Source organism: Leuciscus leuciscus (assembly GCF_965113295.1).
Source record: "Leuciscus leuciscus genome assembly, chromosome: 16".
In the NCBI taxonomy this organism is placed as follows: domain Eukaryota; kingdom Metazoa; phylum Chordata; class Actinopteri; order Cypriniformes; family Leuciscidae; genus Leuciscus; species Leuciscus leuciscus.
The window spans coordinates 6,196,187-6,221,135 of NC_138740.1; the positions used below are offsets into that span (position 1 = coordinate 6,196,187).

At 42.7% G+C, this 24,949-nt stretch overlaps 2 protein-coding genes across 2 annotated transcripts in view; one reads left to right on the forward strand and one right to left on the reverse strand.

Annotated features, from left to right (window-relative positions):
• Positions 1–2,744: 2,744 nt before the first annotated feature.
• drd1b (dopamine receptor D1b) overlaps positions 2,745–24,949 on the reverse strand; it is a 37,431-nt gene continuing 15,226 nt past the window's right edge. Inside the window, exons 6-7 of the mRNA XM_082141362.1 lie at positions 8,688–8,871; positions 2,745–8,573 (exon numbers count right to left, since the gene is read on the reverse strand). Coding sequence (XP_081997488.1) covers positions 7,026–8,369 — 1,344 coding nt within the window. The 5' untranslated portion in view covers positions 8,370–8,573; positions 8,688–8,871 and the 3' untranslated portion in view covers positions 2,745–7,025. The remainder of the gene's footprint in view (positions 8,574–8,687; positions 8,872–24,949) is intronic.
• Positions 21,345–24,274, forward strand: LOC309478081 (uncharacterized protein). The gene is made up of 2 exons (XM_082141532.1): positions 21,345–21,745; positions 21,814–24,274. The coding sequence occupies exons 1-2, from the start codon at positions 21,369–21,371 to the stop codon at positions 23,453–23,455; spliced, it is 2,019 nt and encodes a 672-aa protein (XP_081997658.1). The 5' UTR covers positions 21,345–21,368; the 3' UTR covers positions 23,456–24,274.

Here is a 24,949-nt window from a genome sequence, read left to right on the forward strand (position 1 = left end):
TCAGTCAAAGTCACATCACACTGTTATCTATCTCAATGCCTTTCAGCAAGGGCAGCATAGCTTTAAAACTGGCAAGAGCGATGCTGTTCGAGTTTGCGTGCGCTGCTGACTCGTATTGGAAATAATGGGAATGCTACAGCTGTCACATGCGTCCCGGGAAAATGAAATCGTGTTATTCCGCACCCGGTGAACAGCCAGGATTGAACTAACAACATCCACCTACTAATGCAAGCAAAGGGGATCTGGTGTCTTTGCATGCATACGTGATATTTTTAGCGAACACTCTGCAAGCGCCGGTTTTAAAACAGTGTTCAGTGGTAAAATCGGGCCCGAGCGCCAGTTACATAAGAACATTACAACGGCTCATAGACATCCCTTTTCCACCACAATGAGCATTGCCCCAGGCCAGTCATTAACCTTGACTATGTGTTTTTCCAAACGGGGACCTTGTGAACTCTGGTGCATGTTGGTGGGTTTGTGTGTTGTGTCCGCTCAGAAATAAAGACTGGGTCAGATATCTACAGTTGAGAACCCTCGGGGGTCTGTGCTGGGCCCGTGGCTATTATTACTCATCACATTCTCATACTGGCACCGATGGAGAGCAAGGCATTTGACTATTCATAATACTGTATTTTACACTTGAATGGCCAGCACTGCAACGCCCTATGAATGAAAACAAGAGCCAAACTAAAAACACCTTAAAGGGATGGTTCGGAGTAATTTCAACCTAGGGTCCTTTGCACCAAGACCTCGAGCCAAACACCCCCCATAAGCTTTTTGGGCTTTTCCCAAATCACGGAAGTGACCTCGACGTCTGGGTTAGTGGTAGCATAAGCCATCAGGCAAGTGTTATTTAAATAAACTCCTGATGTACTTACAAACTTTCCAATGCCTCGTTTTATGAGTACAGAACCTATTTAAGTTTGGTACCATTTTGGACATTATTAGTGGGGTAATTTACGAGATACAACCTTGGATCCATTAGCCCCTGCGCTGAGCCATCCGGCTGATATCTCTAAATAAGCTCTAATTTTAATAATGTTCGAACAAGGGGAAAAAAAAGGGGGGGTTTGGCTCGAGGTCATGATGCAAATTTGAAATTGAAGGTTGAAATTACTCCAAACCATCCCTTTAAAGGCAACCTCTGTGTGTACTGGCTTTGACTCATTCAGCTGTTGTGAGAAATGCATTGTTCTCTGTGTCAAATAAGCATTCAGAAAACATCATAACTTGTTAAGATTGCAATACAATGAAATGAGTATCAAAAAATGCACTCATTTATGATTCATTTGACCTGAATATTTTGTAAAATGTGCTTCTATGCTGTTAATCCATCTAGTATCCAAAATCTACCTATTAAACGTGAAAATACAGTATATTCTTTGGTGACTGGTTGCTTTTACAGAACTAGTTATTTTGTTGGCAATTAATTGCAGCTGCCTACAAATATAAGGCAACTGCAAACCGACTTCATGGTGAACAGGAGCATGAAATGGCTGTGATGTAACATCATTGTGCTGTAGAATCTCAACGATTATCTGTGTCTGCACTATCCCTTGTATATTCACACATTAACTGTAGCACAGCTCACAGTGTTATATTTTATGCAGTTATTTTAAGTTTGTTTATCATAAATTTATATTTGATGATTGTTACCCAGTATGCTGCATCTTGATCTTGATCTAAAATCCGCATTTTAGAATGATTTCTGAAGGATCATGTGACACTGAAGACTGGAATAATGATGCTGAAAATTCAGCTTCGCAACACAGGAATAAATTATATTTTAAAGTATATTAAAATAGAAACCATTATTTTAAATTGTAATAATATTTCACAATATTACAGGTTCACTGTATGTATATATAGCGGTAGACATTACCAATTACCAACTGTTCTTTGGATGACTCACGGTTCCCTCTGAGAAATCTAATCCCATCCGGATGGGAATGTTTGTGATTGTGTTATAATAGTTGTTCATATCTTCTCCTCATTTATTTTGACCTTCAACAAATATCGGAACTAAAGCTGAATTCCTGCATTCAGCATTTTCATTATGAGCTGAAACCTTTTCGCCAAATTTCAGGGTAAAATAACACTTTACAAGGTTCAAATTCTGCTGGCATCCTGATTTAAAATGTGTATTAAATCAATAATAAGAGTCTGATCACAGACTGCTCAAAAAGGGCACATCCAGAGAGCGTTAAAGGGATAGTAGATAGGGGGTGATTAAATTATGTTTTTTAATCATTTTGGGGTGAACTATGTCATTGATTCATGTCCAGGTGGGTCGGCAGGGGAGTAAGAGCTAGTTCTTGCCCTTGAGTTACTGATACTAATATTCTGGTCTCCCCTATGACCATCCTTTTTTGCCCTCGGATAAAAACCCTTAACTCCAGTTCACTCCAGGGGCCCGGTGACATGTCACATTACTCCTCATACCTGTCATCGTGCAAGCCTTCTGGACACAGAATGAAAATAAAGGTTAAAAAAAAGTGTTATCAATCAAAGGAGCTTAACTTTCCTTCTCAATAAAAAATGTTATGTAAATAACCCGATTGAGGACACACTTCTAGCTGACAAAAGTGCGTCATTGATGGTGTAATCAATAAGGATTGATTTTCTGCAAAGAGCTGACCTTTAAATAAAAAATTGGCAGTGACATACCTCATAAAAGATTCCGTGACACCTCGTATAGTGAAAATACACAGCAAACAAGATTATAAAAACAACATACACTTTTATTTAGCAAATAGAAAGGGACCGTTTTATACAAACTGTAAACTAGGTACTGTAATAAATTTGTTGGGTATACCTTGAAGAACTGCAGCACACATATGAACCTGTACAGAGACGGTCAGCGATTTTGCCAAGTAGGACATGTTCCCCGATCGACATCCTTGATGATCCTGGAACAACATTCATGTCAACGTATCAAATTTTTAGGTTAGGTTTGAGGTTAGGCATAGGATTAAAGGAATATACTGGGTTCAGTGCAGGCTCAGTCGTGATGTTGATTACAACAAAAATGAACTTCTGCACATCCCTCATTTCCTTTAGGAAAAGCAAAACTCTAGCTTTACAATGGAAATGAATGGGGCCAATCCGTAAATAATTAAATACTCTGCTTCAAAAGTATAGCCACAATATGCATGTTAGCATGATTTTAGTATGAAAAGCCTTTTCTGTGTAAAATTATATCCTGTCTTACAGTCAATGTCACACAAAAAATGGATTTAAAGGATTTTAAGATCTTAAATAATGCATACGTTTTAACAGAAGAATGCTTTTATAAAACTATTGGCTTCACATTTCTGCTCTCAGATCCTTAAAAAATTGTCCTAATACACTTCCATTTAATGCGCCTTACTGTAACATTAACACAGAGTTAAGGTCCTTGCACACAGAGTCCGAAATTCCCTCAAATTTTCCCACATTAAAAAATAAATACAACCGCACTTTGTGTCAATCACGTTTACACACTGCCTCCGAAACTTTCATTTGTCATATTTTATTTTTGGATTGGGTTAAATTTCAGCATTTTTCACATCCGTAGGAAAAGCATTTTGAGAGGTGTTTTGACAATTCAGAGCCACCGTACAAGCGGACCCCAAAATCCAGAGCTGTTCAGGATCAGCTGGTTCACAGAAATTGGTGGTCCTCTTTTTAATATGTGTCTCCAGTATCGCTAGCAAAGCATCAAACAGAGTCACTGACATCCTGAAGTAAACTTTGAATCGCTCTGGATAATCCCACAGCTCCTTGATAAGGAGCTGGAACCCTCCTTCCTCTCTACTCAATCTCAGGATTGGATGGACCCAATATTTCCTCTTTCTTTTTCTCTTTTTGAGATTTTTACAATAAAATCATCATCACTGCTTGAAGACTCCATTTTGTAGTGTTTTGCGATTTTTTTCGCAACAGATTATTTAATACGCATCAGACTCAATGTGCAAGGTTTCAGTGCGTGACAAATTTTTAGGATGACGAATACGAAAAAAACGCACATGAAAATTTCGGACTCAAGGCAAGGACCTTTAAACTTATTTTCTTGGGAAATATGGTTGCTGTTGATTGAACTTGTGCTGAACCCGGAATATTCCTTCAAGGCTGAGGTTGGGGCTTCAAAAACATTACCAACCAATTGGGTTTCAGCGGTAGATCATGTTAACAGAACAATGTTGTTGCAGGACAAACAAAACATGTTAATCCAGGATCACATCCTACTTGATGGGATCACGGAAACCGGTACAGTGCTTTAACTGCATGACAAACCCACATGAAAACATCATGTACATTTGTTCCCTCTGCTCACAATTAAGGACTTAAAGATAAAAAAAGCACTTGTGTTCACATCTCTATTTTAACATCTTACAACACAGTTTTTTCTTGCGTTTATGTTACAATGCGTATACTCGTTGACCATCTGAGATTAAGGTGTCAAATAGTCCTTTTTCTATCACCTTGGAATGAATGTCCATAAACAGTGGTACAATGCAGCTGATAAAGTAATGTTTCAAGGGGGTTGTGCTGCCACCGTTACACAGTATTGTAAGTTCTTGCCATTGTCATTGCAGTTGTCATTTTCAGCCTTCTCCAAAAGAAACAGAAAATGACAGCTCTCAACCTGAAATCACTGGTTTGTGTAAGTATACAGAGCAACACCTGCAAAATGAAAAAGATAAACCTGCAATCTTTGGTAAGAAAGAAAACGAGCAACTTGGCCCACTCTTATGTTATTCACTTCTAATTAAAAGACTACCCGTGGTTCCCCAGCAATCTTGGGAATACCTTAGCGTTTGCAATAAAAGAAGCACCTGGGACTTTTCAGAATGTCACTGAGGTTCATTTTAAATGCTAATCACCTCGTTGGAGAAAATAAATCCAAAATTGCTTAACTGAATGCAGCCGAAACCAACCATCCTAAATATTTCAACATTAGCATTTGAGTTTGACACGTGAAGGTCATTTAGACAAACTTCCTGGAACTAAATAAAACGTATAGCTGAATATTTCCATAGCAGCATTATGAAGAACGGGTCTTTGACAGGCGGGTGAGTAAACAGAGTCTTTTGGAAAATTCCCTGGAGCAAATGTCCAATTTTAGACAAATATGTGTACTGAAGTCTCTGTTTATCTAGTCTCTCTCTCAAATTTGTCCAAGTTGCACGTACATATTCACTTACTATGTTACCGAACAGTTTAAGTTCCTTCTGTCAAGCTTTTAGACAGAAGGAGAATATTATAGTAAGAGAGAAGGACACTGGCAAAGTCTGCTGATCATGATGTCCTCAGCATTTTGGCACAGAGTATTATTGAAGGCAAAATATTAGAGATTTTCTCTCAGTTACATGAGAGTCAGTGTGAACTAAATGGGTTTCTACGATCAGCTAAAAATGGGCAAACTGATCTAAAAGCTACGGTCATTGATTTAGAGTAAATATGTTGGTCTGGTTTGTATCTTGCTTGCATTTTCCCCCCCTAATGCACTCTGAGAACAAGCTCATTGTTCATGTACAGTTCTATCAAATCCTGAAGTTCATGGGAAGCGCTCAATGGATGGTTGGCCCTGGAATTAACTTAGATCAAGGGCAGTTACGTAACCACAAAAAAAAAACACACAAAAAAACAGCTCAACAAATTATTAAAAGTGGGACAGCTGTTTATACGCCACAGACTCTGTTTGGGCAAGTGAGCTAAACTGGTTAAAGTGTTCCAAGGCAAATTGAGAGACAATGTACCTATGGATGTGACGTATGTTAGTAATCATACACCCTCCCATCTGACAGCTGACATAACAGTTCAGGGGCTGGATTCTGCACAATAAACTATATGCATGATGCAAGATGATTTTCATCCTGGATATGCTTGGACGCACTAGAAAGACCTACAGAGTGCTTCCTATGGTGTTTCCGGCAAGGTCACAACATCTTTCTGGGTGGCTGGACAAATGTGTTGCATAAGATGCAGTAATTACATTTTTCCATTGTGCATTAGTGGTATTCCACACTGTCCTAGAGCAAAGTTCATCCACATAGAGTTGGCAAAAGAAACGGTTTAAAGGCAGCCGTGGTGCCTGCAACTACTTTTGTAAGTTTAAAGTGGATGGATTTAAAGAGGAAAAGCAGAACTAGGATCCACATGAGACGACTTCTAACATTTAAATACACCCTGTGATGGATACAAGTATATATGTGAGCATAATGACGATTGAAATGTAGGTAACGACCGATGAGATTACTGCTGGGATCATATTTTCCCTGTGCTGTCCTGCACTGTGACATGTGTAGGGCTAATGGTGAGGAAGGGGGCTGGGAGAGTTCTTTGACATCTAAGCGTTAAAAATTACATCCAAATTTCATGGCCACTTCCACAGCTGATAAATCACATAGCAGAAAAATCCACTGCCCCCTGACTTCTTTGACATCACACCAACGCACACACAGAAGACAAGGTAAGAATGGCTACTGCTCTCAAGTCACATTATGGGGTGGTTTGCACATACAATTTCACAACTAGCAGCGTATGGAGATGTTGACTTAGCCAACTCTGATAAATGGTGAAAAATATAAACAACACTATGTACATTTTATTGTCGACAGTAGACGCAACCAAGTTTCACTACTTGTGAGCCATTTACGTAAACTCACCTACAAGATATTTTACTAGTGACCTAACTCTTGTCCTTATACTAACAACAGTAGTTTAACCACAACCACATGGGCATGCACATGTATACACATTTCAAATTCATCATATGTATACATATGCATACACGGTTTATTCACATTACTTTCCAATGATGTCTTGCGACAACTGACCTGTTAAAGTCAATAATAAATGCTGCGAATATTTTGCAGATAGTTATCCAGAATAAAGTGCCTTCAATTGGAACATTCGTTTGTTTTCCCGCAAGTTTCATTTAGTCCAAGAATTGTTATTAAGGTCCTCAGTGAAGCTTTTTTTTGGATTCAGTACCGTATAGAAACAAGGATTCTTTGTTGGGGTCAAATCTCACCCAATCCTCAGCAGGGTACGGATTTGTGCTGCCCGTTTTGCGTTATGGGGTTGATCTTTTCTAGCGAGATTTCCGCATCGCTATCCAAGTTACCCGACATGGAAGGTGACAGTTTCTCAAAGGTCTTTATCCCAGAGTCATCCTCCTTCTTCTGGGTCTCCTCCTCCTGGCAGAGGATACTGTGAGGGATCACATAGTTGCTGTTATTGCCCTCTTTGGGGATGTGGCCCTTAGGCTGATACTGAGAAGTAGACGGAGGGCCACCATTGTTGTTGATACTCACAATCTCTATAGCGTTGCTGCCCGGGCAGAGCCGATGACAGCCCAGCAGGATGGAGAACGCCTTGCGGAAGTCAGCATTGAAGGCATAGATTATGGGGTTGAGTGAGGAATTGGCCCAACCGAACCAGACGAAGACATCGAAGGTGGTGGAACTGATGCACAAGAAGTCGCTCTCGCTCTCGTTGGGGTTGCAGAAAGGAACCATGCAGTTCAAGACGAAGAAGGGCAGCCAGCAGAACACGAAAACGCCCATGATGACTGAGAGGGTCTTGAGAACTTTGGTTTCACGCTTAAAGGACATCTTGAAGGAACTTTCGGACTCCATACTGCCATTGTTACCCATGCTACTGTGGCGGTTCTTGGCGCTCTCGGCCGCTCTTTCTAGCGCAGAGATCCGGCGTATCTGTATCTGAGCGATGCGGTAGATGCGGGTGTAAGTGACCAGCATAATGGCCACAGGTATGTAAAAACTGATCAGGGACGAGGAGATGGCATATGTCCGATTAAGGCTGGAGTCGCAGTTGTCTGGGGGAAGCTCGCCGTAGGTGCCGTTCAGCTCTGTGTAACTGGTTGTCTGGGCTTTGTGCCAGTTTAGCTGCACTGGGATGAAGGAGATAAGGATGGACAACGTCCATGCCACGCTTATCATGATGAACGCCACTTTGGGCGTCATCTTGCGCTCATAGCGAAATGGGCTAGAAATGGCCCAGTAGCGGTCCACGCTGATGACGCACAGATTCAAGATGGAGGCGGTGGAGCACATGATGTCAAAGGCCACCCAGACATCGCAGAAGGCGCCGAATGGCCAAAAACCTACAATCTCGGTGGCCGCTTTCCATGGCATCACCAAAATGGCCACCAGCAAGTCAGAAATAGCCAGCGATATAACAAAGAAGTTGGTGACTTTTGAGCGCAGGTGGCGAAACTTTGTGACAGCAGCGCAGACCAATGTGTTGCCCAGTAAGGTGGTCAGGATGAGGAGCGAGAGAAAACAACCAGTCAGAACTCGCTTCGACGAACCACGCTGCGACACACTGCTGTCCAGAACCGTGGAGTAGTTCACATCCATGGCTTTTTCACCGAGTCGAATGAGCAGTCACCCCATAATTCCAGACCAAACCAAGCGTGCTTACACAGGAATCGGAGCAACTAGTTGATCTGCTTTGTCCGTTGCTATGCTGACTGTAGCAGTCATCTTGCAAAACAAATATCATAATTTCAATGTTAAAATCTCTTGGAGAGCTCAAAAACGGATCCATGATCTCCCACAGACCTTCCCAATGAACATAATATGACCAAAAGAAGAAAAAAGACATACATTTAGTCTAGTAATTACTTAATCATGCTTATAAAAATATTAGCATCAAATTAATTTATGCTTTCATACCTTGTCAGTTTGTTCGTGGTCCCACAGCATACTCTCCAAAACAGGTTAAGCAAACATAGGCAGGCGTGATGATTAGCCTTATATATAAGCTTATCGATAGTATTGATTAGATTGCTGCTGCGTTGGTCTGATTTGTCCCCGCTAATGACAGCGCGTCCGTGTCATGTTGTTCCCAAAGCAGACTCTGTTACAGAGAGGGAACGGGTGACAGTTCGTTTGAGAAACAACAAGAGACGCTCATTTCACATCGTTTCTGTCGAATAAAATTTATCCGCTCCTTTTTTTCCCCCAAGCTTTTTTGCCAAAGGGCTTCACTTAACTGGCAACAAAGTCCTCTTTGCAATGCGTTCCTGTATACATCCAGTATTGTGTTGCGTTCAGCGCATCTCAATTCGAGCGCACTTCTCACGTTTCAGGCGTCCGATTTGTCCCCGTTCCATCTTGTGCGTTAAGACAAACATATTTATTCATATTAGTTTTCCTTAAAAGTGTTTTTAAAGCGTTTGCATCGGTCCTATAAGGAAAGGCTGTTGTCGTCCCAAGCACATCATGTGGAATTACAGCTCTACTCACTCGTCTGGTCGCGCAGCATCACATCTGCATCAGCAGTGACAGTGGAGCGCATATTCGTAGAATGTCAACTTCACAATGCATTAATAAAAAAAAACTAAAAGACACTGAATAGATAAAAAAAAAAAAAACGATTCGTTTTTAAAAGTATATGCACCGTTACAATTGCATGTCTGTCTGCCTCTCGAGATTGATGCAAGTCTTGAGCATCATCCGGTTTGTTTCTGGCAGTGCAATAGTTTGCTTGAGTTTTTCAGAAGGCTTGCAGTCTACTGTGCTGGGCTCTACTGAAAAGCTCTGAAATGTCTGAGTTATGGCAAGTTATGGCAAGCTATTTTAACATGTATTTCTTCCAACTAACTTGAATTTATGTTACTAGCCTACTTATTTATTTAAATAAGCAATCTAATTGTGACTAGTATCTTTTTGAATTCCTTTTCACAGCAACTTATTAAATACCAGTAGCCTACTTATTCCATAGTATATAATAATATGAATTATTATTCCTTTGCAACTGGTCACTTTCCAATTAAATGATAAGAAACTGTTCCACTATTACTATTAACAAATTGCATTTTTTTTTTTTTTTTTTATATGGCGATCTTTTTTTCAGATATTCACTTACTATTCCAATTGTTACAAATACTTCATCCAGTTTTACTCATAATGATTCATTAAGTGGCAGTAACTTTCTTTAGTTACTTTTAACTATTCAAACTATTCAACATTCTGGCTATATAAAAAGCACTAATGAGATCATAAATGTTAGTAACAGTTGTGATATCTATATTAGTGTCTAATATAGGTACAATTATCCAGCAGTAGCAAATTAATAAATACTAGTAGGCCTATTTAATACTGCTACTGAAAAAAAAAAAAAAAAAATGCTGGTCACTTATGGATTACTTACTATCAATTTAAAAATAAGGGCTAGTAACATAAAAATAGGTCGTATTTAGTCTGATATAGGAATACACATTAAGAAGGCTTGCCATACTGAAGTACCTCCAAAACATTCACAAATCGATTGTTTAAATATTCATGAACATTTCATTTCTCTTAGCCACAAAATAAATACACATCCACCATGCATCAATTTTATTGTTGCTTTAAAGGGTTATAAACGAATACACCCTAGTAATCAATACATTGTATGCTCTTTCAGAACATGCCATTAATACTGATGAAATAAGCGTAAAACTAAAGCAGTACAGGTTCATTTATGAAAAGCAGGGCTTAAGCAGGCTTTTTGCATATGAAATGGCTCAATGAGGCCATCTGCTGGAACAGATTATTTAGATATGTGAATTGGTGTCAGCCTGATGACTGCATAGAAATCCTGCAATCCCCCTCTAACTATATTTCTATGTGAAAATCTTTTCACACTGTGAAGTAAAACGGACATAGAAATGTAATATTGGTACATGTCCCAAAAAACAAAACAAAAAAAAAAACATGATAGTAGTACTTTTGGTACATTTTGTCAATGGAAATGGATAATGGTCAAGTAAATGTTTCAGTGCACACAATTATACATATTTAAATCGCTTATGTGTTTTCATATGTTCAATCCTAAAGCAAGTCAGATGTTCGGCTTCATCCAGCAGAACATTAGGTTAATGACAGTACCTTGCAGAGCGCCCGCAAATACAGTTCCTGGGTTATTAACTCAAATCCTACGGCTTAACACAAACCCTCTCATTGGACTTGCTTGACTCTGAGTACAAGCTCGGTCAAGCTTTCCATTGGTTTCAAAAGGAAGATTTGATAGCCATTCAGTTAGAAGGATTTTCAAGCTCATTTAGCCCTTGCACAAAAGTCAGCAAGAATCAAGTGACAGTTTCAGGCCACAGCACAAATGAGTCAGTGTTATCGGAGCATTGATAGAGTTGTAATATACCTTCCAAAGGTGGAGTTCCTTGATTAGTTCTGGCTTGGCAAGGACAGCGAGGTCGAAACTTTAACTTTATCTAAAGCGTTTTCAAGTATAGGCTGATAATCTCCTGAAACTTTATGGTTGCGTCTACTAAGGCCAACACAAGCTACCTTTGACAGATAATGATATGAAATTCAGCTGATAAGACACTATACAGTTGGGGGAAAGATCTGCCTTTCTGCTTGATATCTCTACATTGTTTTCCTAGAAATTTAGTGAATTACAAAGAGGTCCAGAAAGAGGAAAGACAAACACAAAGCTATTGATACGTTCAGTCGATTGCTTGAGTATATCAGAGGCACCATTATTTTTGATGAGCAATCTTCACATAGAATGAGATGGCTAGACAGCTGGGATTGTTTCCTCGACTTAACTGTGTAAAACAGAAACGGATATAGTTTACTTGGTTATTTTCCCTATGCCTAAATGGGGGTCCATGAACACCTGGGGGTTTATGATGGTGTTCAGCAGCGTTATTGGTAACACTTTTATTTTACAGTGTCTTTGTTACACACGCTATGTACTTGCTATAGTAATAACATGCAACTAAGCCAGAGCATGTTGTTAATTAATATGACTTTTTAATTAATATAAATTTATAATTGCACTGTAACAAGGACACCTAAAATAAAGTATAACCACATTATTTTATGTAATTAAAGCATGTTTTTTAATCTATAATAGGACTAATGGCGCTTTTCCACTGCATGGTACGGCTCGGTTCGGCTCGGTACGGTTCGACTCGGCGCGGAACGGTTCCGCTTGCTTCGCTTTTCCACTGCGTGGTATGACTCGGCTCGGTACGGCACGGTTCGGTTCGCTTTAGCTCGGTTGCTTTTCCACTGCAGTTAGTACCGCTTCAAAGTGGGTGGGACTGATCGTTATAGTTGCCGTCTCTACTGCCATGACATCATCATATTAAATGCGAATTTTTCATTCCGTGTTTCCCCATCCGCTCCTCGGCAACCAACGACAGGAACGTGTGCACCTCGTCCACTGACCACGATTCAGCCATTTCTTTTTTGAAGTTTATACTCTTTTTTTTTTTAAGCAAATACTTTTAAAACAGGCGCTACAGCGTTGGCTGTTGTCTACTGGCTATTTAAATCTAGCGGGTTTAGTGTCTCGTGTCGTAAATACAATGACGCTGGTAGTGATGATTCTGTCTGACCAATCAGTGATCTGCAGTGTTTTCACGTCACATTTTAGTATCGGTACGGTACGCTTGGAACCTCAACAGAGGTGGTACCATTTAAAGCGAGCCGAAGCGAGCCGTACCGTACCGTACCATGCAGTGGAAATGCGCCATAAGTGAGCCGTACCGTACCATGCAGTGGAAATGCGCCATAAGTGAGCCGCACCGAACCGAGCCGTACCGTACCATGCAGTGGAAATGCGCCATAAGTGAGCCGTACCGAACCGAGCCGTACCGTACCATGCAGTGGAAAAGCGCCAAAGCGTGCCGTACCGAACCGAGCCGTACCGTACCATGCAGTGGAAATGCGCCATAAGTGAGCCGTACCGAACCGAGCCGTACCGTACCATGCAGTGGAAAAGCGCCAAAGCGTGCCGTACCGAACCGAGCCGTACCGTACCATGCAGTGGAAATGCGCCATAAGTGAGCCGTACCGAACCGAGCCGTACCGTACCATGCAGTGGAAAAGCGCCAAAGCGTGCCGTACCGAACCGAGCCGTACCGTACCATGCAGTGGAAATGCGCCATAAGTGAGCCGTACCGAACCGAGCCGTACCGTACCATGCAGTGGAAAAGCGCCAAAGCGTGCCGTACCGAACCGAGCCGTACCGTACCATGCAGTGGAAAAGCGCCATAAGTATTTGGCAACACTTTTTTACACGAATTTACAATGAATGCACAAAGATGAATAAATACTGTAACAAATGTAAGTAAAGTAAGTAAAATTTATTTATATAGCACTTTTCACAGATAGACATCACAAAGTGCTTCACAGTAAAATGTAATACAAGAACAATTTAAATACATTCCACAAGATACAAACAGCAAACACAACAAACAACCATAAAAAACCCTCGATTAACCAAAAGCCTGCTTGAAGAGCAAAGTCTTCAGTTGTTTTTTAAAAGAATCAACTGAGTTCGCGCAACGTAGAACAAGAGGCAAAGCATTCCACAGCCTGGGAGCGACTGCCTGGAATGACTGGTCCCCTCTAGTTTTAAAATGAGTGCGAGGAACAACTAATATCTGGTCTAAAGACCTGAGACTCCGGGTAGGAGTGTGAAGCTGTATCAGGTCAGTGATGTAGATAGGGACTTGGCCATGCAAGGCTCTAAAGGTACAGTACAGTACAGGTAATGTACAGTATTGCTTATTAATGAGTGAATTAATTGTAACTAAATATGCCTCATAGTAAAATTACCAAGTATTTTAACAGATTTTTTATGTTGCACATCTTACTTTAAACCTGGCTCTAAGCTCATCTCAATTCGGTTTATTCTGTAGCTTTTAAAACAATCAATTGAAGCAAATATAAAATGAATCCCGAAGATGGCAAAGAATGTTAACTCAAAAAAAAATGAAAAAAGCTGCAAAAGGGCAAAGAAAAAAACCCATTTTGGGTTCCCCAAAGAACCTGTCTATGAACAGTTCTTAAAATAACCATTTTTATTTGTGTTATTTTTTTCATCTTGGTGTAAAGAACATTTAAAAAATCTGAAGAAAATAACTGAGAAACTAGGTCAATACTGGCATAGCATTATAATTGTTTGTGTGTTTTAGCGGCTACTTTGGCAAAAACTATATTTGAGTTATAAAAATTTCAAAGATAAACTAAATATAAACATTTAACATGTATAGCATAATGTACAGTAAATATGTTTGTTAATGTTATAAATGGAAAATACTACCAGTATTACCAAGATAATGGATCAGATTTACGCCTGTAAATTCAGTAATTTTCACCCAGTGGGTGAAACCAGAGATTTTTGACTCTGGGTAATTAAGCAACGACCCCAAACCCTCTAGAAACTCCCCAAAACATAGCATTATGGCAGTGGGCATTTCATTCAACTGTAGAAGAAGAACCACTCATATATTCTTGTTCCTTCTTCTTTATTACTGTCTTTGATTTTGATCCCTGTCTGAGATGGAAGAGCTATAGAGTTTTAGATGAATTAATCAACTAGATCTTCCCTAAAAATAAACATAAAACAGATCAAAGAGTATGCGACAAGGGCAGTTTACAGGTATATCCTCTAAAATAAGACTTAGTGACTCAATTCACCAATATAAAAATATAAAATATAAATATTCCAGTTCCAGTGCCATATGATTTTGTTTTTTTCTGTGGAACATAAAAGTGACATTTTTGAAGAATATCATGGCCACTGTTTTCAGTATAATGAAAGCTGAGGTGGTCAAGCTCTGAAAAGGTCAACCACCATAAATGTTTTCTGTATGACTTGTGTGCTATGTTACAAGTTGCCCGGAGACACACATTAAGTGTGTGAAGAGACCGAAATTTATTCATTGATAATATCCTCCTTCACCACCTCTCAAATCACATTCATACACTTGAGTATGCGCATATTAAAATTGGGCAAGGCACAACATGAGAACCAATGACGTTTGCCATTAAATACATCAAATCTGGCATGGCATAATATTTGGATTTATACACAATTTACATATACACAAAATACATGAAGGTTCTTGTGACAGGACCGGAGTAATGGATGATGACATTTCTGCTGAAATACTTTGAAATATTATTCAAATGGAAAATAACTTTTCTATTTTAATCTATTTTAAAATGTAATTTATTCATGTGATGGCAAAGCTGAATTTTCAGCAGTCATTACTCCAATCATTGGTGTTACGTCTAGAGTGGCCAGCCCAATCCCCGGACCTTAATCCAACAGAAAACTTGTGGGGTGACATCAAAAATGCTGTTTTTGAGGCAAAACCAAGAAATGCAGAGGAATTGTGGTGTGTACGTAGTGCAATCGTCCTGGGCTGGAATACCTGCCAGAAGTTGGTCAACTCCATGCAACACAGATGTGAAGCAGTTCTTAAAACCGTGGTTATACAACTAAATATTAGTTCAGCGATTCACAAGAAAGCTAAATCTTCAAGCATTTTTCAGTTTATACAGCAAATGTTTGACTTTGTAAAGAAAAATGCAGACACTGCTATTTTTTTGAACAGCCTAATATTCCCTTTTCTTCACTTTAAAGTAATAACAAATTTGATAATTGTTTCTTTGTGTTTTGATTTAGAATAGAATGTGGAGTGTTCCCAATGGATTTGCGTGTATTGAAATAAAAGTTATTATAAGGATTTTGAGGTTTACACACTTTTTTAAACACACTGCTATTTTGAACACAACTGTATACGTGTGTATATATATATACAGTATCAAAGGCTGTCAGATTTTTTGTTGTTGTTTGTTGGCATTTGCTAGAATCCATGAAATCTGATGTATCTGAACAAGATGTCCAGGACCTCCAGCAGAAAAATAGGCCCACAACATTAAAGATCCAGCAGTGTATCTAACCATGGGCATGGGATACTTTTTATCCCTTTTGCACCAAACACATCTGGTGAGTTTGCTGCCAAAAAGTTTAGTTTCATCTGACCATAGAATCAGGTCCCATTACAATCTTCAGTCAAGATTCAGTTCAACTGAATATGCTGGAGTTTGTTTTTGGATGAGAGCAGAGGATTTTTCTTGAAACCCTCTCTAACAACATGTGGGGATGTAAGGGTTGTTGGATTTATATATAATGCATAGTCCGATAAAGATGGGAAAAATTCCCAAAGGTTGATAATAATATTTGTTATTAAATAAAACAAACTCAGGTAATCCAACAGGAGACAACAAACGAAACAGTGTGCCATGCACAAAAAAATACCAGACAATATATATATATATATATATATATAGTAACAGTATATATTAATTATGATTCTAGTTAATTGAGAAACTAGGTCAACACTAGTGTAGTGTAATTACTAATTAAATTGCATATTTATGCAGTGTGGGGTGAATTGAGATTTCCAGAGCTGACGTTTGCACAGCTGCAGTTTTATAGTCAATTGCTCTCGTTGAGTTTAAGAGCAGTAACTGGCACACTTGGGCAAAGATTTGTACCATTTTATTTCAACCTCTTCATTTGCACCCGTCGTACTGACAGATACTTACGTTTTCTCGAGGGAGAAATGGCTAATCATTTGGCTTGTCTAAAGAAACTTTCAGCCGCCAAGAAGAGCAAAGACCTCATTTAAACAGGTTAACATGCGCCACCCTGATGCTTCCTCTCATCAAGATCTCTTCCAAGATGGCTAGAAGTCATACAGGGGATTTTTGAGATACAAAGAGTCCAATTTCACATTACCACCCACTGCTAAGAGCAATGTCAAGCTTATGACTTGGAACATCAAGGACCACAAATCCTCTTTGACATGTCAGCACATATCTGACTCTGGGTCTCCGGCGGGTATTAGACGAGTGCAGAGATTCAACGTCTAATCCTCCAATTGAGAGTTTCCGTATTACAACAGCCGAGCGGCTATGGTGGATTTCACGTAAAAATCTTTACGTCCATTATTAGTTATGATTGGTCTGTGTATTTTTATGGGATGCTTGGTTTGTATATGGTCTGTGGTATAGGCTATGGTCTTTTGAAGATTTTCCCTCAGGCTCACAATAGACCTTTAATCGAAAAGGCAAGAAAATAGAAAAGCCCACGAGGCACCAGATGCGCTTTTCTCTTGCGGTAATAATTCTCTTGAGTGTATCGTTTTAAAGAGGATAGATTCCCTGGAGAGGGCTATTCATTCTTCCCTCAGTGCCTGCTAACAGATTTTTTGCTTTAACCTTGTGAAAGCACTGTGTTCTCCTGGCAACATGTTTTACTGATAATTTTTATCATCACCCAGCACTTTCCTTAGAAAAAAACAATACCATGTTTTTTGTTTTTTTTTCTGTTTAAAAAAAAGGCAAAATTATGCAGTATAAGCAGGGGTGCACATAACTGGTGTGCAGGTGCGCATGCATGGTAAAAGTAAAGGATGCGCAGCAGAAAACTTTTACTACTTACTGGAGTAGGATTTTTCTTCATCTCTGGTAAGATAGCAATCATGATGATAAGTGTGTTCAATAGTTATTAGGGGTGCAACGGATCGCAGTTGATCCGTGATACGGACCAGGCCTCACGCATGTGATGGGCGGATTAACTGCTAAGTTTAGAGTGAAAGTTTATAATTTGGATGTGTTTTGTCTTGCCAATTTACACATTCAAATGATTTTTTACGCGGAACAGAAGATCGACACACCCGAATTGTGCGTGCATGCAGAGAGAGAGAGGCGGGTTTCAGACATCGCTCGAACACTGAATGTATTCCTCTTTCGCGTTTACTTGCGCTTGAACGGACACATACACACAAAATTCTGTCAAAACTGTCTCAAGTATTCTCTCAGTTATGTCATAAGTGAACTGTTGAGAAACAAACCGGATGTGTGTCAGTATATTCGGTCCGTGCATTCGATCTTAAAGTGACAGCAGCCTAATAGTCCTGCTGTTGTCTATGTCATTATTCTTAATAAATAAATAGAAAAGTCAGGATGAAAGTGATGACGGCAGCTTGTAAGTACCAAGCAGCATCTCCAAGTGCTCCCTTGAGAACCAGATTAAAACAAAATGTGTGCACCCCCTGAGTATAAACAGAGTTCAGCTGTTTATTTAAAAAAAAAAAAAAAAATTGTTGGCAAGATAAACTTTCCAATATATTCAGTAACATATTTAAACAGTTCTCTTACGAGAGGTCTCTCGTACTGCGTAAGATATCTTACGCTAGGGGAAAATCCTTTTCCGCGAGATATTGAAGCCAAAAATTATCCTTAATTTTGTAATAATGCAAAACGCGTTGCAGCAGCAATGCAGACATAGGCGAGACAGCTCGCGCGCCTATTGGCTGCTCTGCGGCAACTGCAGCAGCCTATCGAGCGAGGCCTGGCGTGACGTCAGACCCAATCAGGGCACTTCGCGCCCGCTGCGTCACGTCCCGCCGAAATGGGCGTGGTCTAGGCCTATAAATATCGCTCGCAGGCAGCTATTATCTGGTTTTTCATCCTTCAAGCGAAGCACACGCATCGCTGGAGCTGGATTAGAAGCCGCGCCGTCTGAAAGAGAGCACCTTCAGCGGGACGAGTCACTGAAGTCGCTGGCCGCGCCGCCTTCCTTGCCTTCCTGCTGCGCTTTCCGGCATTATATCCTTTCTCTGCTACTGTGTTTATGTATGTGTGTGTGCTCGCCGCCGCGACACACACTCCCATTGCACTAAAAGAGCTGGGCGTCTTTTTCAAGACGCCCCTTTTCCTGAGGATCACGCAGCTCTCGCACTCGCTGACGGCGACTGCCCTCACTGCGAGTTAGGTACTGCCTATGGTGACTCTGAGGACTCACCTGGCATCCTTCTCCGAGACTGCTCCTCCGCCCCCCCCCCCCAACCCGCAAAGCTTGCCGGTTCGCCCGCTTGCCTTGCCTGCTTGGGGGACGATACCTGTTCTCCCTCTGTTCGAGCCGCGCACACCGCGCCGCTCACAGAGGATGTCAGGAGCGGGCGGTCACGGGGCTAGCTTTCTCTCTCCCTCTGTTCAAGCCGCGCAAACTGCGCCGCTCACAAGGGAGGCTGGAAGCGGACGGTCGGGGTTAGTTTTTCTTTACGTTATAAGAAAGCTACCCTGCCTTCTGCGCCCCATTCATGCGTCACTCACCGGCGAAAGGAGAAAGATGTGTTTTTTAGTCCCTCCGAGGATGGACTGACCTTCAATTTCTCATACATATTCCCAGTTCCCTGATCATGCGACTGGAAATATCAAAATTGCAGCAGGCGAGCCTGTTTTAATACAAGCGCGCCTGCAAGCATACGCCGAAGAAAGCATGTGACGCTCTTATATGCTCGTGCATCCGAAAACCTTTGCGTTCCCCCCTGTGGCTCAGTGGCGGAATCATTGGTTTTTCTCACGAGAGACCGGAGTTCGAATCCCGGTCTAGCGGCAGTTAAAATTATGCCGCAAATGCTTCGCTCTGTCAGTTCCCTGAAAAGCGACTGCAGACGTGCATTTTGCAGCCAACGAGCGCGTTGCACAACCCGCTCGCCTGCACCCAAACACCGTTTCTATGGTTTCCGTGCGTCACTGGCGAAAGGAGAAAAGAGCGTTTTCTGGTCCCCCCGCGGACGGACCGACCTCCTCTTTCTCGTACATTTCTCATTCCCCTCTGAAGTTCAGGCGACTGGAAATGTCAGTATTGCAGTGAGCAAGCCTGTTGTAATACACGCATGCCTGCAAACAAACGCCAGCACGTTGACGCTCTCTTATAATACTCGCGCTAACTGAGTTACAATGTGTCTCCCCCTGTGGCCCAGTGGCAGACTCTCAGGTTTTTGCACGCGAGAGACCCGCGTTCGATCCCCGGGTCTACCGGCAGATAAAATTATGCCGTCAATGCTCGCTCTGTCAGTTCCCTGAAAAGGCGACTGCAGATGTGTATTTTGCAGCCAACGAGCGCGTTGTACAACCCGCTCGCCTGCACCCAAACACCGTTTCTATGGTGTTCCGTGCGTCACTGGCGTAAGGAAAAAAGGGAGTTTTTCTGGTCCCGCTGCGGACGGACCAACCTCCTTTTTCCTATACATTTCCCATTCCCCTCTGGAATTCAGGCGACTGGAAATGTCAATATTGCAGTGAACAAGCCTGTTGTAATGCACGCAGGCCTGCAATAAACGCCAGCATGTTGACGCTCTCTGTTTCTATGGCAACTTCTCGCTCGTTCAGTTCCAGTAAATGTGACTGTTCCAGTGTATCCTGCAGTAAACAAGTCGGTTCTGTCACCCGCTTGCCTGCACACAAACGCCGTTTTTACGGCTACCCAGATAAATCCCATAAGTGTGAATTTTTCTGGTGTCCCGGCCACGGCCGATGGTGTTTTATGTGTAAGAAGAATGCCCACTGCCCAGTGCCCATCTCTACACACAAGCACAGCCCGTCACACAGGGCTCGCGCACATGAATCGGCTCAGACCGATTGCGCTTCAAACATGGTGAATGTGCCCACTAACACCACGTTATGCATGTCTCACGGTTTCTGTAAAAACGAAACCAACGTGCACTCGCTTCACGCAAGCGAACGATGCTTTCGGTGTGATAAATGTGCCCGCTGTCCCGCGCCCACATCCACACATAGACATGACAGTTCCCACGGGAACCGCCCAGCCCTCCCCCTCGCGGTTAACCACCGCAGAGGAGTCGAGCGCGGGCAATCTGCCCGCTGTCATCAGCGCGCCCCATGCCTCAAATGTCACGAGCGACACGCTTGTGTTACAGCACACCGAAGCTTCTCCATCGCTGAGCGAGCGGAGCGCGCTTCGTATTCGACCCCTAGCTATCCATGCAGACGCATGGGCAAAGCTACCCGGGGTTTTCGAAGTGGGTGCTGAACATTATAGAAAGAGGCTATTCGCTGCAGTTTCGCCGACGCCCTCGCCGCTATGTGGCGCGCGTCGAGACCACGGTAAAAACAGAAGTAGCACATCTACTTCGAGCCGAAGTGACGAAACTATTGAGCAAAGGGGCCATAGAACCTCTCTCTCAAGATCAGAGCGAGGGAGGGCTATACAGCAGATACTTCCTGGTACCGAAAAAAGACGGGGGTCTCAGACCCATACTAGATCTAAGGCAACTGAACAAAGTGCTTGTGAAGCGACAGTTCAGGATGCTCACGACCAGGCAAATCCTTGTGCAGATTCGCCAAGGAGATTGGTTTGTGTCAATAGATCTGAAAGACGCGTATTTTCAAATACAGATAGCGTCACGTCACAGGCGATATTTGAGATTCGCCTTCGAGGGCCAGGCATATCAGTACACAGTCCTGCCGTTCGGTTTGTCCCTAGCACCCCGTACATTTACGAAGTGCATGGATGCGGCGCTCGCACCCCTCAGAATGAGAGGCATGCGAGTGCTGAACTATTTGGACGATTGGCTGATTCTAGCGCAATCTCGCGCAGTGCTCATAGAACACACGACCATTTTACTCGATCACCTCGAGGATTTGGGTCTGAGTGTCAATTGGGCAAAGAGCTCCCTGTAACCCAGTCAGAAAATATCTTTCCTGGGCACAGAACTGAACTCACTATCCATGATAGCGCGACTATCACAACAGCGCGCGGTAGACATTCGACGCACAGCGAACTCTTTTCGCTGCGGCGCGTCTGTCCCGCTCAAGAAATTTCAGAAGATGCTAGGTCTCATGGCCTCAGCATCGTCAGTGCTCCAGCTGGGTCTGCTCCGCATGCGCCCGCTGCAGTTTTGGCTGAAAGCGCGAGTCCCACGCGAAGCGTGGGCACCCGGTTTGCTTCGCCTCAGGGTCAATCAGAAATGCGTTACAGCTCTGAAACCCTGGAAAGCGAACGACTGGTACCAATCAGGTGTAAGCCTGGGGACTTCCTCGAGGGTGAAAGTGGTGTCCACGGACGCGTCCACCTCGGGATGGGGAGCGCTGCTCGAGGGCAGACCGTTCTTCGGCCAGTGGTCAGAACGGGAGAAGCTCCTGCACATAAACTGCCTCGAAATGCTGGCAGTAGACAACGCGCTGACGCGTTTTTGTCCCCAAATAAAAGGTCACCACGTCTTGGTCCGTTCGGACAACATGTCTGTGGTGTCCTACATAAATCGCCAGGGCGGCATCAGATCCGAGAAACTGTACAGGCTGGCAGAACGCCTCCTGGTATGGGCTCAGTGCAACCTGCGCTCGCTCAGAGCAGCGCACGTGCCAGGGATCTTGAATTTAGGACCGGACAGACTGTCCAGGAACAATGTTCCGGCAGGCGAATGGTCTCTACACCCACAGACAGTCCAGCTGCTGTGGAAGAAATTCGGCAGAGCGGAAGTGGACCTGTTTGCGTCTCAAGAAAACGCTCACTGTCAAGAATTTTTCTCCAAGAGCAGGAGCGCGCTGGCCCATGTGTGGCCCCGCCGCCCGCTCTATGCTTTTCCCCCCGTCTCTCTCCTGCCTCAGGTGATAGAACGGATCAGGGAAGAAGGATGCTCAGTACTGCTGGTAGCACCGTTCTGGAAAAACCAACCTTGGTTCCCAGCCGTGATGCAGTTAGCAAGTACTGCCCCGTGGCCAGTACCAGTGAGGAGAGATCTCCTCTCACAGGCCCGCGGCTCGATCTGGCATCCTCACCCGGAACTATGGTCCCTTCATGTCTGGGCCATCAACGGGTACATGTTGGACTCCCTAAAGGAGTATTAAACACGATCACGCAGGCTAGAGCTCCGTCTACAAGACGACTCTATTCTTCGAAATGGTCAGTGTTTTCGGGCTGGTGCACAGCCCGTGGTGTGTCACCCACAAACTGTGATGTGACGGAGGTGCTTTCCTTCCTACAAGAGCTGTTGGATGGGGGCAGGGCCCCCTCCACGCTCAAAGTTTATGTGGCGGCTATAGCAGCGTTCTCAGAAACAACGCTTGGTCAGTCAATAGGAAGGAACGATTTAGTCATCCGCTTCCTTAGAGGGGCTAAGAGACTGAATCCTCCCAGACCTCCCTCAGTCCCCGTATGGGACCTTTCTACGGTTCTGGAAGCCATGAAAGGTGCGCCATTTGAGCCTTTACAGTCAATCGATTTGAAACACCTGTCTTTCAAAACGGTGTTTTTGCTGGCTCTCGCTTCAGTGAAGCGCATAGGGGATCTGCACGCGCTCTCTGTGAGCGCGGCGTGCATGGAGTTTGGGCCCAATGACTCAAAAGTTATACTCAAACCTAAGCACGGATATGTTCCAAAATCCCTCAACACACCGTTTAGGGCACAGATTATCTCTCTGTCAGCCCTACCGGTCCCTGATGAGGAAAGAGACGCGAGCCTCCTTTGCCCAGTCAGGGCATTACGAGCTTATGTGTCTCGCTCGTCTGTTTTCAGACAGACGGAACAGCTCTTTGTTTCGTTTAGCGGACGTTCTAAGGGACTAGCCGCGTCGAAACAGAGCCTATCCAGATGGATAGTTGATGCTATAGCGCTGGCATACGCCTCCAAGGGCATGCAGTGCCCTTTGGGTGTCAGAGCGCACTCCACAAGAGGCATGGCCTCTTCGTGGGCCTGGTCAAGTGGGATTGCCTTGCAAGATATTTGTATGGCGGCAGGCTGGGCCTCCCCGTCTACATTTATAAGGTTTTATAACCTAGAGGTTCCCGCCCTGCAGGCCAGGCTGCTGTCGGTCTAAACTACCAGTATTATCTGACCTGATGCGTTCAGCTCAGAATGCTGCGTTTGCTGAGCACAGCTCAATGTTCGACAGTATAAAGCTGGGCAAACTGTGTAAGACCCACATTTTTCCCCATCAGTTCAGGCCGTACCCCGCCCTGTCTGTATGATGAAATTCGCGTCCCATCGACGCTACTTTATGTGGAAAAGTGAGGCTGCACCCCTCCTTCTTCCCGGACTCCCTGTGAGTTCACTGAGTGATTGTGCACTATATGTACCCCGGGCTTTCGCCCTTGGGTCTTTGGTGTCAGATCTCAGCATGCACAGCGTTTTACATTGGGTCCCCTAGCGTAAGATATCTTACGCAGTACGAGAGACCTCTCGTAAGAGAACGTACTCGGTTACTAACGTAACCTCGGTTCTCTCTAGAAGAGGGAACGAGTACTGCGTATCTTGCCGTGCATGCACACGCTCTGGTTGCTTCGATGATGAAAAACCAGATAATAGCTGCCTGCGAGCGATATTTATAGGCCTAGACCACGCCCATTTCGGCGGGACGTGACGCAGCGGGCGCGAAGTGCCCTGATTGGGTCTGACGTCACGCCAGGCCTCGCTCGATAGGCTGCTGCAGTTGCCGCAGAGCAGCCAATAGGCGCGCGAGCTGTCTCGCCTATGTCTGCATTGCTGCTGCAACGCGTTTTGCATTATTACAAAATTAAGGATAATTTTTGGCTTCAATATCTCGCGGAAAAGGATTTTCCCCTAGCGTAAGATATCTTACGCAGTACTCGTTCCCTCTTCTAGAGAGAACCGAGGTTACGTTAGTAACCGAGTACGTTTTTTTGTACTTAATAAAACATAATATTTCCATATTAATCTGCTGCAAATTAGGTTGCTTGCCAACTACCAGTGGGTTGCAACACAAATACAAAACTTGATTTTTTAAATTTGGTACATCAATGTATTTATATTTTATACACAACAATGTATAATTATGAAAGTGCATTTTAAGAATATGTATATATTTACATATGCTCACCAAAGACAACATTAATTTTAATGAAAATACTGTAAAAAACAGTAATATTGTGAAATAATATAAAAATAAAAATAAAATAAATAGCCTTTTTCTACTTGAATATATTTTAAAATCTAATTTATTCCAGTGACGCTCAAAGCTGAATTATCAGCATCATTAATCATTTTCAGTCACATGATCCTTTAGAAAAAAATCTAATATGCTTATTTGCTGCTCTAGAGACTTTGCTTATTATAAAAAAATGTAAAACGTGCTGCTTAATATTTTTGTTGAAACCATGATTTATTGTTTTTGGGATTATTTGATGAATAGAAATTTAAAAAGAACAGCATTTCTTTTTATTTATTTTTATCAGGTTGCCACATACAGTATGACAGGAAATGGTATGACTGGTATGTGACTGACAACATTCCTATTCACACATGTTAAAGGGATGGTTCGGAGTAAAATCAACCTAGGGTCCTTTGCACCATG